Source organism: Kogia breviceps, chromosome 6 (assembly GCF_026419965.1).
Source record: "Kogia breviceps isolate mKogBre1 chromosome 6, mKogBre1 haplotype 1, whole genome shotgun sequence".
NCBI classification, from domain to species: Eukaryota; Metazoa; Chordata; class Mammalia; order Artiodactyla; family Physeteridae; genus Kogia; species Kogia breviceps.
Window position 1 is genome coordinate 144,144,506 of NC_081315.1, and position 18,215 is coordinate 144,162,720.

Consider the following 18,215-nt stretch of genomic DNA (forward strand, 5'->3'; position numbering starts at 1 on the left):
TCACGACGTGCTCGCCCTGCCTCTCCCACCTACAGGTTGGGAGAGATGACGGGGGGGGGGATGACACCCCACGAGCCCAGGAGCACAGGCAGACAAGCACAGGAATTAAAGAAGGAGCAGACAGGAGGGGACAGGTCCTCCGAGGACACAGCCGGGGCCGTGGGGAGGCGGGAGAGAGCAGGAGAGCAAGAGGAAAGCAGGGCTGGGGGCTGCCCCCGGGGACACGCCCACCGGAGGGCCCGGGAAAGACTGAACCACTCCAAGGAGAGGGCCTCCGGGTCACTGGACGGAGAGCGCCCGCCTGCGGGCAGAGGAGGACGTGTCACCTCCCGCATAAATTCCCGAGGCGCCTGGAGGCCAGTTCCAGCTCCGCTTTCCTTGTTCTTGCAGGGCTCACAGGGACAAGTGCCTTCTGTAACTGGCGGTGTGAATGATTTTGTAAACTGTACGTGTGCTACTGCACGAGACAGTACACAGACACCCTCCCCGCAGCCTCCATACCCTCTCCTCACCACCCCCCACACGTCTCCACAGCCCTGGCACATCCAGCTTCTCCACGTCGGTGAGCACCGGCATCTCCCCTCCAGCATAAGAGTCCCACGGGCCTGCTCACCGCTGTGAGTCCAGGCCCCCACCGCAGCTTCTAGCACACAGCAGCTGCTCAACAAACACCCGTCGTCTAGACCAGCACAACCCGCGGCCCGTGGGAGGCTCGGGGACCCTAACCTTGACCGATCTGCACTTAAGGACAAACGCCAAGAGGAACAGCATCAGAAACAACTGCCTGTCCGCGTTCTGCCCAGGCCACCAGGCCACAGACGCACTGACCCCTCTGTGCCAGAGTTGGAAGCCCTCCCTTCCCCCCCTACCCCGAGAGCCCAGGGGCACGGGAGCCGAGGAAAGAGAGGGCCGAGAGCCAGAAAGACCTGGGCTCAGACAAAGGTATGTCGTGGCTGAAACGACAGGTAAGGAGCCAAGAGGCCACGCGGCCTGCTCTCGGCCCCGAGAGCGTGGCTGAGCCCCGGCTCTGCTCCCAGGCACCACCCGGCAGCGTGCGGGGCGCCCACCGTGAGCCCCCTGCACTGCTCCACTGTCCCCGCCCTGCCGGCCGCTCCTCGGCTTCATCCTCTTGAGCCCCCAGCCTGCAGCACGGCAGGCACACAGCCCACTCTCGGCCGGCGCTGTCCCGCGAATGACTGGGCGGGTGAGGGCCAAAGGGTCCCAGGACGCCAGAGCCGTCAGAGAGCGGAGGAAGGATGCGGGCCTCTGGGGGACGTGGGGGCAAAGGGGCCCGACGCCAGCGACGGGGGAGGGGCCTCGGGATGCAAGCGGCGGGGGTCACAGCTCCCCCGCACGCCCCGTCCTCTCCTGCTCCCACGCTGCCGTCTGCCCCGCACACCACGACCCGCCTCCTCCAGAGCACGCGCCCCCCCCGACAGCAGGCACGGCCGGGGTCCCACGGACATGTGCTACGAGGATCCACGAATGCAGGAGGAGTGCCAGGACCGGAGGGGCCGGGCCACTGCCCGGAAGAGCCCGGCCACAGGCAGGGGAGGCAGACAGACAGCTAGAGAGCAACAAGGGTCACAGAGGATCTTCCCTGCTGCTCGTCCTACAAAGCAGGAGCAGCCCGGACGGTTTACAAATCAAACACCAAACCTGGCAAACAAAGAAATACATTTTACCAAATGACAGCTCGTGCCCTCACCACATTCAAATGCCACCCGCAGCCAAACCAGGACAGATTTCCGGGTGGGTGGGACTGGGTTTCACCTCTCACAGCCTTTATCTCCTAAGCTCCAGTGACCTGCGCGACAGATCTCAGTGAGCGCCCACGTGAGAAGACGGGTTTCTCGGTCTCATTACGTGACAGCACCACGTTTCAGGGGCTCGGAGCCCAGAGACAGACGGGCGGCGGCGCCTACCTCAGTGGTGGGGTCGTAGTGAGCCGTCGTCCGCATGGCCTTGGTATTACTCCCGTGACTCACTTCAGTCAGAGCAAAACATCCAAAAATCTAACGTGGAAACAGAAAATGATGTAAGGCGGGGGTCCCCTTCGCGGAGGGACCGCGCCAACGCCCTTCCCTTGCGTGCGGCCTAAGCCACCCATCAAAGCCCCGAATCTCCTGTCTAACAACCAGTGACCTTCACTGAGCCCTCCTGCCGTGCCGGCCGCCCGTGAGGACGGCAGGTTAGATGAGCCGGTGGCGGCCTTGCTAAGTCAGCGCGGCGGCGAGAACGGCTCCCAGGCAGCGGAGGAGAACGGGAGGCTCTACCACGACGACGAGAGCCTAAACTCCTATAATGCTGGGGGTCTGGCACATCCCAGTTTGGTAAACAGCAGCCTTGGCTATTTGGTGAAAAGCCTAAGAACATCACGAAACAAGAGGCGCATCGCCACCCTCCCGCTGCAAGCTGCCCCCTCCGCAAACCTCTAAGGGGAGCAGGGAACGGGACATGAGCTCCTGTTGGACTTACCACGAACCTCAACTGACCTCCATACTGAAGATCTTCGGAAGATATTTGAAATGCCTTTCAGAACCAGAGCTGTAGATCGCTGATCCAAAGGTCTGAAAATACAACATCATGACGTTAAAAGGTGGGCGCCAATGAGCGCCGCCGCCCTGGGACTTCACACCCACCCTACCGTGGCCCCTCAGCACCACAGCATCCCACAGCGAGGTCGTCAGGTTCCCAGAGGTAAGGGCACTGGCGTCCAAGGTCCAGGGTCCCCTGAGACACAGCCTGGAGCTCGTGGAGTGGCGAGACCTGGATCCTTGTCCCAGGCAGTTTATGTGACTTACACAGAACTGTGAGGGTCCACGAACAGCAAGGACATGGGGGTTGCATGAGGGACGAGGGTGCAGGAAGGGCAAAGGGAGTCCACCTTTCCTTCACACAGCACGTGATGAGGCTGCCTTCTCAAGTGCAGCTCTACCCATGTATCTGAGGCAGAAACACAGGCTTCACCTTTGACCTTCTCTCTCTCTCTCTCTCTCTCTCTCTCTCCCCCTCCCTCCCTCCCTTTCTTTCTTTTTTGGTATAAAGCAAAAGTCCCAAAGCTCCTGTTCCTATGGGCCTTTAACTTCACAGCACTGCCCTTTATCCAAGGACTTAACGCGTAAATACTTGCATAAATGGCTGAAAAAAACATTGGCCTTCTCACTAAAAGTCACAAGACCTGCCCACACATTCTCATCTCTGCTTTCGTTTCCTATCTTATCTTCTAGAAATCTCTTTAAATGACTATTTCCCCAACGTACAGATCTCCCAAAACTTCAGAAGCAGGCAAACACTGACAACCACGAACCCGCAGAGGCACCTGTCTCCCTCTCACGGGCCGAGTGTGTTTTAGGTCCACGTGGACAGAGAGCCATCGTGGCCCCGGGGCGCAGGGTGAGGGTGGGGACCCCTCCCTCTCCTCTCCTCTCCTGGGGCCGACTCACCAGCGTGTGCAGGAAGAACTTGGTGGCCAGGGACCAGTCGTACATGCCCAGGCACTGGATCAGCGCCAGGACCCTCTGCGGGCTCCCCAGCAAGTCCTCCACGCGGAGGAAGTCGTATTCAAAGACCCGCTTGCAGCGCAGGAAGTTCAGTTCCCGGTACTTCTCCAGCGAGAGACTGCCGGGGGGATGGGCGAAGAGGGGGTCGTTCTCCAGAGCCGAGAAGATGCTCTTCTGGAAACGCAGGGGGCACAGAATGGCTGATTCGGAGGTAAAGGATGGAATGTCGCCATGCTCTGGCTTAGGTGCATCTCTCATGGCCACGTCTCATGGCCTCAGACGTGCAGTCTAACCCCGAAATGCAGGGACAGAGGTGAGAGTCCTTGCCAGGGGAAGAGCCGAGGGCCCCGGGCTTAGGAAGCTCCACCTGTCTGTGTTCATTCATTCCCAGCTCCCTCTGATTCCCGGAGGGCCCGCCCCACCTCCCTGCCCGGGACCCGGCCCCCCAGCAGACCCTGCCCGACCGCGAGAGTCCCCCGGCGCCGCCCAGCCCAGCCTCACCTTGAAGCGCAGCATGTCCGGCCCTTCCCAGAACAGCGCCAGTTCCTTCCAGGGGAAGGAGGCGCGGGCGCGGGCCGCATCCAGGGGCCCCCGGGGCAGGTCTGGCAGCACGGGGTCATCGCCCCCTTCCCCGAGGGGCGCCATCGCTCCCGCCACCTGCACAGACACAGGAACCAAGTCAGCTCGTGTCCTACTCACACCATCACCAACAACGGCCCACGTGCAGCAGGACGTGGAGGACAAACGAGCTCTGACTCCGAAGGGACAGCCGGCGGGGACCACAGGGCTGACGGCCGTTCTCCCAGGAGAGGAGGTGAGCGCGCCACGTTTCTATTCCTGAACCGAGGTGATGAGGAATTGGACGGGGGGCAAAGGGCAGCCCAGGGCCGGCGCTGTGAGGCACCAAGGTCCAGGGCTCTGTGTGCTGCTACAGCCTGGCCTGAAGACACCTCGCCCCCGCCAGGCCATCCAGACCGGCGGCCCAGGAAGCCGCACCCTGGAGTCGAGCCAGTGGGCCCAGTGCACTCTGGCCACATCCCTAGGGTCCCCTTGAGCCCGCCTGGACGGGGGATGCCTGCCCAGAGCCTGGACGGGGGTTGCCCGGCTTCTACTAACAGAGCAGCCCAGCTCTCCTGACCAAAGGTTCGATCTGGAATTTTCTGAGCAGACTGGCTCCTCTCCCACAGTGCCTGGGCCAATGAAGCCAGGGACGGGAGAGGCTCGTGAACACAGACCTAGAGGGCCACCAGGAGAGCAGAGTCCTGGGCGTGAACCCCCCGCTCAAGGCTCTAAGGCCCAAGGGAACCTTTAAATCCTTCTAGTTAAACATTAGAATAGTCTAGGGTGTCGGACTCTGAGTATGATGGTCAAGGTCGCTGACACACAATGGGGAAGTGGTCTCTTTACTGGTGACGCACCTCTGTCTTCTGTGTGTGTGACAGAGGAAAAGATGGGAAGGGGCACATCTGACCACCCACTTGTGTGTCGGGGATGATGCCCCGACAGACTGCAGCTTATTTCACCCCCTAAACTGTGAGCCAAGTGCTACTGTCCCTCTCGCAAGATGCAAGAACCCCAGCTCAGAGAGGCTTGCTGTCTTTTGGGAACTCCCACCGCCAAGAAGTGGTAGAGGAGGGACCTGAACCCAGAGTCTGACCCCAAGGCAAGTTCTTCAGGCACCACCTTAAGATGCTGGGGAAAAGCACAGACTAAACCCAGAGCAAGCAGAAAGGAAGAAGATAAAAGATTGGAGCCAAAATTAGGGACTAGAAAAGAGAAAATCAACAAAAACAGAAGTTGGTTCTTGGAAAAGACTGACAAAATTGACAAACTTTTAGCCTGATTGGCCCAGTTAAAAAAGAGGGAAAACACAAATTACTAACTTCAGGAACCAAGGAGGGACTATTACTACTGACCTTAAAGAAATAAAAAGGATTCTAAGGGAATCCTATGAACCACTGTATGCCAACAAATCCGATACACTCCATAAAATGGACAAATTCCTCAAAAGACACAATCTACCAAAACCGACTCATGAAGAAATAGAAAATGTGAATAGACCTATAACAAGTAAAGAGATTGAATTAGGAATCAATAAACGACACACAAAGAAAAGCCGGAGGCCTTCGGTTGTGAATTCTACCAAACATTTAAAGAAGAATACCAGTAATCTACAAACTCTTCCCCCCATTCCCCACCTCCCACAAAAAAAGAGGAAGGAACATGTCTGTAAAGTGTTCCATTAAGCCACTATTCCCTTGAAACCAAAGACATCACAAGAAAACTACAGACCAACACCCCTCATGAATATAGCAAAAATCCTCAATAAATCTTGCAGACTAAATGCAGCAACATACAAAAAAGATTATACACCATGACAAAGTAAAATTTATACTAGGAATGTAAGGCTGATTCAACATTTGAAAATCAATTCATGCAATACACCATCCCAACAGAATAAAGGACAAAAAACACATGGTCATATCAACAGTTGCAGAAAAAGCATCTGACAAAATTGAACACCCTTTCATGATAAAAACTCAATAAACTAGAAATAGTTTGATAAGGGCTATTTAACATGATAAAAGGCATCTACGAAAACCCCATCGCTATCATTGTACTTAAATATGAAAGACTGAATGCCTTTCCCCTAAGGTCAGGAACAAGACAAGGACGTCCACTACCTCTTCTAGTCAACACTATACTGGACGTGCTAGTCAATGTAATTAGGCAAGAAATGAAATTAAAGGCATCCAGATTAGAAACCTATCTCTATCTGCAGATGACATGACTTTGTATATAGAAATGCCAAAAAGCGATTAGAATTAATAAATCAGTTCAGCCAGTTGGCAGGGTACAAGATCAGTAAGCAAAAGTCAACTGGTTTCTATATACTAGCAATGAACAACTCAAAAATGAAATCAAGAAAACAATTCCATCAACAACAGCATTAAATATGATAAAATACTTGGAAATAAATTCAACAAAAGAAGTGCAAAACTTGTACTCTGAAAACTATAAAACATTTTTGAAAGAAATCTAAGACCTAAATAAGACTGCCCTGGTGGTGGAAGTCTTGTACCCCTTGTTCACGGATCAAAAGACTTAATATTGTTAAAATACCAATATTCCCCAACTCATCTACAGATTCAGTCAAAATTCCAGCTGGCTTTGTTTGCAAGAATTAAAAAGCTGACCCTAAAATTCATATGGAAATATAGGGAACTCAGAATAGACAAAAACACCTTGAAAAACAAAGTTGGAAGGTTCACACTTCTTTTTTTTTTTTTTTTTTTTTTTTTGCATTACGCAGGCCTCTCACTGTTGCGGCCTCTCCCGTTGCGGGGCACAGGCTCCGGACGCGCAGGCGCAGCGGCCACGGCTCACGGGCCCAGCCGCTCCGCGGCACGTGGGATCCTCCCGGACCGGGGCTCGAACCCGCGTCCCCTGCATCGGCAGGCGGAATCTCAACCACTGCGCCACCAGGGGAGCCCTCTCATATTTCTTTAAAAAATTTGACGTGAGTAAGAAATAAAGGGACTATGTTTCATTTACAGATGGAATTTTTTTTTTTTTTTTTTTTTTTTTGCGGTACGCGGGCCTCTCACTGTTGCGGCCTCTCCCGTTGCGGAGCACAGGTTCCGGACGCGCAGGCGCAGCGGCCACGGCTCACGGGCCCAGCCGCTCCGCGGCACGTGGGATCCTCCCGGACCGGGGCACGAACCCGCGTCCCCTGCATCGGCAAGTGGACCCTCAACCACTGCGCCACCAGGGAAGGCCCACACTTCTTCCTGATTTCAAAATTTGCTACAAAGTGACAATAATGAAGACACTGTGGTACTGGCGTAAAGACAGACATATTTATCAATGGAACAGGATTGAGAGTCCAGCAACAAACCTTAACGTGTAGGGTCAATTGCTTTTGGAGAAGGGTGCCAACAGAGTTCAGCGGAGAAAAACAGTCTTTTCTCAAATGGTGCTGGGGCAGATGAATAACCCCATGCAAAGGAATGAAGGTGAACTCTTTCCACACACACACAAAAACTTAACTCAGAATGGATCACAGATCTAAATGTAAGAGCTACAACTATAAACTCTTAGAAATATATATAAGAGTAAATCTTTATAATTTGAGGATAGGCAAAGCCTTCTTAGAGATGATACCAAAAGCACAAGCAACAAAAGAATACTGGACTTCATCAAAACGAAAATGTTTTGCTGCAAAGGTCACCATCAAGAAAGTGGCAAATCAAAACCACAATGAGGTATCACCTCACACCAGTCAGAATAGCCGTCATCAAAAAATCTACAAACAATACATGCTGGAGAGGGTGAGGAGAAAAGGGACCCCTCCTACGCTGTGGGTAGGAATGTAAACTGGTACAGCTGAGACAGGCCTGGGAGCTGGGACCCTTTGCTGCCGTGCTTTTGCACATGGACACACCTCTCCTTGAGCAACAAAAGGCAAAGAAACTATATGGGACTAAAAATAACTGCGTGCATATGGGCAGTTGGGGCAAATTCTGGACAAAATATACAAAAGACCAAAAAACGCAACTGCCACTTCTGAAGAGCCGGGAGCAAAAGCGGGCGCTGCGCATGCGCCCTGCACTCGACACCGCCAAAGGGGCGGGCAGACGCCCTAAGCCACCCCTCTGGCTCGACCCCTGTACCCACCCCTACCCTCACCCCATATAAGGAAGCGGCTCGCACCCCCTCAGGGAGCGAGCCAGCAAGGGAACCTGTTGTTTGCTCCCCGCTGACGCAGCAGGGGTCCCAATAAAGCCTTGTTTGAATTTCTTGTCTGGCCTCTGATCAATTTCTATTGGTTGGGGAAGGCCAAGAACCCTGGTCACTATCACTGCCGCTATGGAAAACAGTATGGAGGTTCCTTAAAAAACTAACTATAGAGTTGCCATATGACCCAGCAATCCCACTCCTGGGCATATACCCAGAGAAAACCATAATTCAAAAAGATACACGCACCCCAACGTTCATTGCAGCACTATTTACAATAGCCAGGACATGAAAGCAGCCTAAATGTCCATCAACAGAAGAATGGACAAAGGAGATGTGATACATATATACAATGGAATATGACTCAGCCATAAAAAAGAACAAAATAATGCCATTTGCAGCAACATGGAAGGACCTAGAGATTGTCATACTGAGTGAAGTAAGTCAGACACAGAAAGACAAATATCATATGATATCGCTTATATGTGGAATCTAAAAAAAAGGGTACAAATGAACTTATTTACAAAACAGAAGGAGAGCCACGGATGTAGAAAATAAACTTATGGTTACTGGGGGTAAAGGGGAGGGAGGGATAAACTGGAAGATTGGGACTGACATATATACACTACTATATATAAAATAGATAACTCATAAGAACCTGCTGTATAGCACAGGGAACTCTACTCAATACTCTGTAATGGCCTCTATGGGAAAAGAAGTTTTCTTTTAAAAAAAGAGTGGCTATATGTATAACTGATTCACTTTGCTGTACACCTGAAGCTAACACAACATTGCAAATCAACTATACTCCAATAAAATTTTTTTAAAAAAGTGAAATGACAACCCAGAGAATGGGGGAAGAGATCTGAAAATAATATATTGATAAGGGACTTGTACCCAGGCTACATAAAGAATCTTAAAACTTAATAATAAAGCCAAATAACCCAATTTAAATGGCTCAAATAGACAGTTCTCTAAAGATATACGAATGGCCAACAAGCTCATGAAAAGGCTCTCAACGTCATTAGCCATCAGGGAAATGCAAATCAAAACAAAAATAAGATACCACTTTGCATACCCTAGGATGGCCATGGATAAAAAAATAGATAATAACAAGTGTTGATGAGGATGTGGAGAAACTGGAACCCTTATACACTGCTGGTGGGAATGTAAAATGGTGCAGTGACTTTGGAAAATTTGGTAATTTTTCAAAAGCTTAAGTATACTGTTACCACATGACCCGGCAAAGCCGCTTCTAGGTATATAGCCAAGAGAAATGAAAATAAATATCCACACAAAAATTTGTATAAGCATATTCACAGCGGCATTTATAATAACCCCAAAGTAGAAACAAGCCATATGTTCATCAATAAAATGTAGTCTCTCCATACAATGAAATATTATTTGCCACCAAAAGGAAGGTAGTACTGGCATATGCTACAATGTAGATGAACCTTGAAAACATGATGCCGAGTGAAAGAAGTCAGACTTGAAAAATAACAGACTGCATGATCCCATTTAAGTGAAATGATCATATAGGGTAAAAAGAGAGAGACAGAAAGTATTAGCAGCTGCCAGGAGCTGGGGAGGTGGGAAGATACGGATTGTGCCAACTAACGTGTCCAAGGTTTCTTTTGGAGTGAGGAACGTGTCCTGGAAGTAAACAGCGGGGTTGGTTGCACAACTCTGTGAACACAGGATAGGGAAAACCACTGATCCGTACACTTTAGATGGGTGAATCGTACGGTGAGTTATAGCTCAATAATAAATAGGTTAAATTTAAAAACAAGAAGAAAAAGTAAGGCACAGCTCTTGGCAGAGACCAAGTGCCCCCAAGTGCAAGCTACAAAGTCCAAGGGAACTTTGTATCTTTCTGGACTTCGCTGCAGGCGGCCCCATCCGGGTTGCTCTTCGGGGTCCCTCCTGTTGGTTGGTCCAGAACACCACACTTCTCTCGCTGCTGCTCTCCTGTCTCCTTGCAGACTAGGCCTCGGCCACTCTCGCCCGGCATCATCTCATCCATTTACATTGACTTAATTCACCAAGGGCTCCCAGCTCCTCACCCCAGCCCCACGTGCTCATCGGCAGTTTCCTGGACACCCCTCTCCTCTCGTGTTCCAGAGGTCCTCAAACTCTGAATGTTCAGCACCGAACTCATCCTCAGCCCCCGGCTCTACCTGTCCCCCTGCGGGGCCAGTTCTTTGCTGCCAGTGGCCCAAGGGTTAGTTGATCTATAAACCCAAGTGTCATCCTGGAATTCCCCCCTCCCTTGTGCCCCATAATCCAATGAGTTTCCAAGCCTTCCTCCCCCCCCCACCCCCCATTGCACCTCTTTAATGCCAAGCGAACCCTTTCGTTTCTCGTTGCTCCTATTACATCTATCATAATAACCTCCAATTATTGAGCAAACATTGAGTGTGGGGGTGTGTGTTAATCTCGCACGTTGCTAACATAGATTGAATAGTTGATCTCCATGGTGCTGGCAACCCCACTAAAATCAGCACTCTCACTTTCCACGTGAGGAAACCGCAGCTTGTCAGAGTGGAGTAAATTGTCCAAGGTCTTAACGCTGTCATCAGGCACATCCCACCCCAAATGCCAGGATCCTAAGCAGCAAAATGCCGCCTGAGGTCACCAACAGTACTGCATGATGGTTCAGCTGTTACCTACGAGGATCTGAAGCCAGACGCCTGGTGTCAGATCCCAACTCTAGAGCTTACGCGTCGGGCGAATTTGGCAAAGTCACTTCACCTCTCGGGGGTGATGAGAACACGGTAAGTCTAGTCCTGTATCTAGTCTGCAGGCTGTTGCCATTCACGGGGGCACTTGGAGCAGTTCCCGGCATGGAATGTCCATACCATTATTGTGGCAATAGCCGCTTGCAGACAATTTCAGAGATGGGGCCCTAACATGCGGATCCGATCATTCTCCCTTTAGGTGACCTCAGGGGACAATGTCGTAACTCCTCAAAACGTCTCGCGCAGTTACCCGCCCGGCCGCCGGCCCTGGCAGCCTCTGCGCCCAGCAATCCCGCGCGGGACACACGTTTGCCCCCGGACCTTTGCACGTGCCGCCGCCGCGCTCCCGGGCTAAGGCGGTCTGGACCTTCGGAACTCGCCAGGCCCTCCGGCTCGCGGGTCCTCGCACAGCCCAGCGCACACAGCAGGCGCTCGACGTTCGTCCCCAGGACCGAGGCCGAAGTCCCAGACGAAGAGGAGCGCGCGCAGCCGCAAACAGGGCCTGCCGTCCGCACCGCCCCGGTTCTCCTCCCCCGCCCCCTGACGTCATCTCACCGCGCCGCCCGCCCCGTCGCCCGGGAAACGCAGGACGCGTCCGCGCGCAGCGGCAGCTGAGGCTGCGCGCAAACGGGGGACTTTCCTCCGACGGCCCCTGGCGCTCTTCCCAGCGGACCTTCCTGCAGAAGAATCCCGGGGATTCTGTTCCCTCCCTGGTTTTAGGACACTGCTTGACGTGCATTTGACAGGGAACGTGCTTTGGACATCTCTAGGTGGAACTGGGTGGACATAATGACTTTTGGGGCGGTGGCAAGGTGGGGAGAGAAGAAGGGTTCACACACTACTCAGGGTTGTTTTGCTGGGTAGGTAGAGATGCCATGGAGACCGACATAGGGGGAGCCACTTGGGAGAAGAGAAAGGGAGTTCTGTTTTGCACATGTTTTCTTGGCTACTTCCTGGTAAAGCCGCCCGGAGCTGGTGTGAGCAGTAGGGCAGGGCTCTTTCGGTAACTCAGCTGACGATGATCTGGCTCTGCTGGGGTTCTGCCGTCAGTCCCCATCCGCCCACTCTTGTCCTTTTGACATCTGTCCCACTCCACCCTGTTGGGCACACCCATTCCCTGCTCATTTTGAGTCATTTGCTCTGTTGGCCATTGTTGGTAACTGCAATTATTTGAACACATTGTTAACACTAAAGTCTCCTCCAAAACTCTGGCCACTTGTCTCTCCTTATCCCCTTCCTCCTTTCTCTCCCACCACCACCACCTCCCTTACCAGTTCGGGATCCTCAGAAGAGTGGTTGGAAAGGAGTCACCGGGTCACTGGGTTGGAATGGGCCGTGATGATTTGGTACCAAGTATGGTCCTGTCACAGCTCTGCCAGGACCACAAGCCCCAATCTCCTTCCCCGTAGTAAATCTACATCCAGTAGTAGGCAGCTGAGAATGGTATCGGGAAAGAGTTATGCAATGCAATATGGTTTTGTATGCTGCACACAGAAAGGGCCGAAGCTTTGATCTTCATGGCAAATGTTACAGGCATGAGTCAATGAAAGAATTTATTTTTGGAAACCGTAAACCCAACAATTCAATCCAAAGGGTTTAAATACTGAAGGAGACTTGGCATCAGGGGACTGTCTGGCTGAGGACCTAGAAAGTAAATGGGGAGGATAGGCTCCTACTGAAGTGGCGTGAAGCCCATGTTCAGTCAGCACGATAGGGCTGGCACTCGGGACACTCAGAGCCTAGAGGGCCTTCCCGCTGAAGCCTCAGCCGCTGCTTTCCCTGAGCTCCACCCGGTGTCCGGCACTTAGATGTTGAGGACCTAGCCTGGAGGATGTTTGGGAGTCCCACCTGGGTCTCTCTAGAGCCACACTGTCCAATACAGTAGCCACTAGCCTCATGCGCCTATTTTAATTCAAATGTGCATTAGTTAAATACATTTCACATTAAGTTCCCCAGTTGCATTAGCTGCAGTTCACATGTTCCATAGCCACATGTGGCTACTGTTTCAGACAATGCAGACCTAGAACATTTCCATCCTCACTGGAAGTTCTCTAGGCTAGCAGTATCCTGAGACCACTCCCAACCCCAGGCCACGGCTTGCAACCTTGACCTAAGCCTGGCTCTGACACACTGTGTTCCCTCACGGACATTTTCACACAGAAATTATCACTGGGTGTGTCCAGTGTACCAAAAACGAAGCTGGGGCTATGGTGGCAAACAAGCCAGAGTTCCTGACCTAAGGACACTTGTGTTCCAGAGGAAGAAAACAAAACACACTACAACGCTTGGATAATTATAAGAAAACAAAACAGGGCAATAAGATATGAGGTGTCTGGAGGGCTCTTATTTTGGCGGGGGGGTGGTCATTCGGGAAGCCCCGTCTGAGGAGAGGACATTTAATCTGAGCTCTTAATTGGGAGAAGATAGGGAACGAGCATTCCAGGCAGAGGGAACAGAGTGGGAGAGAGGGGAATGAGCTTCCAAGTTCCAAGGACAAGAAGCGCCCCGTGCAGGGCTTAGCAGGTGAGGGAAGGGAGACGAGGTGGCAAGGGAGGCAGGAACCAGCCTGTGTGGGACGTCGGAGGCAGGAGCCCAAGAGGCAGGAGCCCAAGAGGCAGGTTACCTGCAAATTTGATTCAACGTGTGGGCTTCTGGCAGGGAACCGGCATGAGCTTATGCAGGGATACCCCCCCCATCGAACTGGAATTTTCCACCTCCCCCTAAACATTGGCCTCTGGATTTATGACCTCACATTGCGGCACTGAGTTCCAACTGCTTGCCACTTGAAAGCTGATACTTGAGAGGCAGGTGTCGGTATAAAGGAAAGGTTGCTTTATTCAGGAGTCAGCAACCGGGGGAGAAGGTGGACTCCTGTCCAAAGGCCAACTACCCACTGCCAATCAGCAGGCAAGGGCTTTTATTTTTATTTTTTAATTAATTAACTTTTGGCTGTGTTGGGTCTTTGTTGCTGCACGCAGGCTTTCTCTAGTTGCGGCGAGCGGGGGCTACTCCTTGTTGAGGTGCGTGGGCTTCAGTAGCTGTGGCGCACGGGCTTAGTTGCTCTGCGGCATGTGGGATCGTCCCCGACCAGGGTTCGAACCCATGTCCCCTGCATTGGCAGGCGGATTTCCTCGCCACCAGGAAAGGCCCAGAGGAGCCTTAGAGTGTAAAAAAACTTCCCTCCTTCTGCAGCCTCTGCACCCCGTCTATCTTGACGGTTTCACTTTTCATATTCCTTGATCATTGTCTTACCTGTCTGCCTCCTCTGTCGGCCTGAAGGTCCCTGAAGGTCAGGATCTTACTTCGCCCTCTGCATCCTCAATACTTAGCCCAGGTCCCTCCACATGTCAGCAACTAATGAGGTTTGTGATTATTAATCTTTTGGGTATCCCACCTGGCTAAACATCTTTGGATAGTGGCGGAGGTTGAAGTATGTCTCCCCCCAAACACATGCCAAAGTCCTAACCCACAGTACCTGTGACCTTATTTGGAAATAGGGTCTTTGCAGGAGAAGAGACACAGAGAAACACAAGAAGGCCCCGTGACCATAGAGGCAGCGATTAGAATTAGTGGCCACAAGCCCAGGAACACTTACAATTGGTGGCCACCACCAAAGTTGAGAGGCAAGAAACAGATTTCCCCTCCGAGCTTTCAGATCTGTGAGAGAATAAATTTCCGTTGTTTGAAACCACCCAGTTTGTGGTAATTTTTTATGGCAGCCCTGGGAAAGCAATACAGACAGCATGAAAATCAACTCCACGGTCAAAGACTATGAGGTTTAGCATTCACTTATCTTTTACGTAATTCAACAGGCATTTGGTTTTTGCTCTTCTCTCTGATAAATCACATGATCTGAGTTAGTTTTCACTCCCTGATTCTGACCGAGACCCTTTAGGGAAGATCCCCACTGAGGGACTGTAATGTGCAAAAAGAATGAAGAATCTTTGAGGTTTTCGGGATATCACCAGATTCTGCAGACTGTGCAGGTGACCTGGGCGTAAACCCGCAGTGCCCGCCCTTCTCCGCTCCTCCTGGGAACACGCAGGTGACAGGTGACGTTCACCTGTCCTAATAAACACCCCAGGGCAGCGGTCAGACTCAGGAACGCACCAGCTGCAACTCTCCCACACGAGAAAGCACACCAACCCTGAACATTCACAGACATAGGCTCCATGACTGATCGGTGACAATACGGAGACAATCAGACGTCGGATAGCAGGATCGACCTCTATGATTTTCCATAAATACACCACCTCCAGAATTCTCCAGAACTCAGCTCGGGTCATGTTACTGTCCGGCACTGACACCCTCGGATGTTTCCCCGGAGAATAAAGCAAAGGTTAAATTCCGCAGCCCCGAGTGAAGTAAGTCAGAAAGAGAAAGACAAATATCGTATATTCACGCATATATGTGGAACCTAGAAAAATGGTACAGATGAACCGGTTTGCAGGGCAGAAATTGAGACACAGATGCAGAGAACAAACGTATGGACACCAAGGGGGGAAAGCGGTGGGGCGTGGAGCTGGTGGTGGGATGAATTGGGAGATTGGGATTGACATGTATACACTAATATGTATAAAATGGATAACTAGTAAGAACCTGCTGTATAAAAAAAATAAAATTAAAAAAAATACTAAATCTAGCCTTGGCAAATTTAAGAAAATTGAAATCGTGTCAAGTATCTTTTCCGACCACAGTGCTGTGAGACTAGATATCCACTACAGGAAAAGAGCTGTAAAAAATACAAACACATGGAGGCTAAACAATACACTACTTAATAACGAAGTGATCACTGAAGAAATCAAAGAGGAAATCAAAAAATACTTAGAAACAAATGACAATGGAGACACGACGACCCAAAACCTGTGGGATACAGCAAAAGCAGTTCTAAGAGGGAAGTTTATAGCAATACAATCATACCTTAAGAAACAGGAAACATCTCGAATAAACAACCTAACTTTGCACTTAAAGCAATTAGAGAAACAAGAACAAAAAAACCCCAAATTTAGCAGAAGGAAAGAAATCATAAAGATCAGATCAGAAATAAATGAAAAAGAAATGAAGGAAACAATAGCAAAGATCAATAAAACTAAAAGCTGGTTCTTTGAGAAGATAAATAAAATTGATAAACCATTAGCCAGATTCATCAAGAAAAAAAGGGAGAAGACTCAAATCAATAGAATTAGAAATGAAAAAGGAGATGTAACAACTGACACTGCAGAAGTACAAAAGATCATGAGAGACTACTACAAGCAACTGTATGCCAATAAAATGGACAACCTGGAAGAAATGGACAAATTCTTAGAAATGCACAAGCTGCCGAGACTGAACCAGGAAGAATAGAAAATATGAACAGACCAATCACAAGCACTGAAATGGAAACTGTGATTAAAAATCTTCCAACAAACAAAAGCCCAGGACCAGATGGCTTCACAGGCGAATTCTATCAAACGTTTACAGAAGAGCTAACACCTATCCTTCTCAATCTCTTCCAAAAGATAGCAGAGGGAGGAACACTCCCAAACTCATTCTATGAGACCACCATCACCCTGATACCAAAACCAGACAAAGACGTCACAAAGAAAGAAAACTACAGGCCAATATCACTGATGAACATAGATGCAAAAATCCTCAACAAAATATTAGCAAACAGAATCCAACAGCACATTAAAAGGATCATACACCATGATCAAGTGGAGTTTATTCCAGGAATGCAAGGATTCTTCAATATACGCAAATCAATCAACGTGATACACCATATCAACAAACTGAAGGAGAAAAACCATATGATCATCTCAATAGATGCAGAGAAAGCTTTTGACAAAATTCAACACTCATTTATGATAAAAACCCTGCAGAAAGTAGGCATACAGGGAACTTTCCTCAACATAATAAAGGCCATATATGACAAACCCACAGCCAGCATTGTTCTCAGTGGTGAAAAACTGAAATCATTTCCACTAAGATCAGGAACAAGACAAGGTTGCCCACTCTCACCACTCTTATTCAACCTAGTTTTGGAAGTTCTAGCCACAGCAATCAGAGAAGAAAAAGAAATAAAAGGAATCCAAATAGGAAAAGAAGAAGTAAAGCTGTCACTGTTTGCAGATGACATGATACTATACATAGAGAATCCTAAGGATGCTACCAGAAAACTACTAGAGCTAATCAATGAATTTGGTAAAGTTGCAGGATACAAAATTAATGCACAGAAATCTCTGGCATTCTTATACACTAATGATGAAAAATCTGAGAGTGAAATTAAGAAAACACTCCCATTTACCATTGCAACAAAAAGAATAAAATATCTAGGAATAAACCTACCTAAGGAGACAAAAGACTTGTATGCAGAAAACTATAAGACACTGATGAAAGAAATTAAAGATGATACAAATAGGTGGAGAAATATATTATGTTCTTGGATTGGAAGAATCAACATTGTGAAAATGACTCTACTACCCAAAGCAATCTACAGATTCAATGCTATCCCTATGAAATTACCACTGGCACTTTTTTATGGAACTAGAAAAAAAATTTCACAATTTGTATGGAAACACAAAAGACCACGAATAGCCAAAGCAATCTTGAGGACGAAAAATGGAGCTGGAGGAATCAGGCTCCCTGACTTCAGACTATACTACAAGGTTACAGTAATCAAGACAGTATGGTACTGGCACAAAAACAGAAACATAGATCAATGGAACAGGATAGAAAGCCCAGAGATAAACCCACACACATATGGTCACCTTATCTTTGATAAAGGAGGGAAAGATATACAGTGGAGCAAAGACAGCCTCTTCAATAAGTGGTGCTGGGAAAACTGGACAGCTAAATGTAAAAGTATGAAATTAGAACACTCCCTAACACCACACACAAAAATAAACTCAAAATGGGTTAAAGTCCTAAATGTAAGGCCAGACACTATCAAACTCTTAGAGGAAAACATAGGCAGAACACTCTGTGACATAAATCACAGCAAGATCCTTTTTGACCCATCTCCTAGAGAAATGGAAATAAAAACAAAAATAAACAAATGGGACCTAATGAAACTTAAAAGCTTTTGCACAGCAAAGGATACCATAAACAAGACCAAAAGACAACCCTCAGAATGGGAGAAAATATTTGCAAATGAAGCAACTGACATAGGATTAATATCCAAAATTTATAAGCAACTCATGCAGCTCAATAACAAAAAACAAACAACCCAATCCAAAAATGGGCAGAAGGACTAAATAGA

General features: G+C 49.4%; 1 protein-coding gene across 13 annotated transcripts in view; it reads right to left on the reverse strand.

Moving 5' to 3' along the window:
• The window catches only part of ACOX3 (acyl-CoA oxidase 3, pristanoyl), a 46,769-nt gene extending 35,256 nt beyond the window's left edge, over nucleotides 1–11,513 (reverse strand). For 11 of the 13 annotated variants that reach the window (XR_010841160.1, XR_010841159.1, XR_010841158.1 and 8 more), the window contains exons 1-5: nucleotides 11,300–11,474; nucleotides 4,005–4,160; nucleotides 3,447–3,677; nucleotides 2,496–2,570; nucleotides 1,926–2,015 (exon numbers count right to left, since the gene is read on the reverse strand). Coding sequence is in view for 9 of the 13 variants with exons in the window: in XM_067036771.1 (XP_066892872.1) it covers nucleotides 1,926–2,015; nucleotides 2,496–2,570; nucleotides 3,447–3,677; nucleotides 4,005–4,148 (540 nt within the window). In the remaining 4 variants the exon portion in view is untranslated. Of the gene's footprint in view, nucleotides 1–1,925; nucleotides 2,016–2,495; nucleotides 2,571–3,446; nucleotides 3,678–4,004; nucleotides 4,161–11,299 lie in introns of all 13 variants that reach the window. The other 2 variants (XM_059066504.2, XM_067036765.1) reach the window with 2 other exon arrangements.
• Between the last annotated feature and the right edge of the window lie 6,702 nt (nucleotides 11,514–18,215).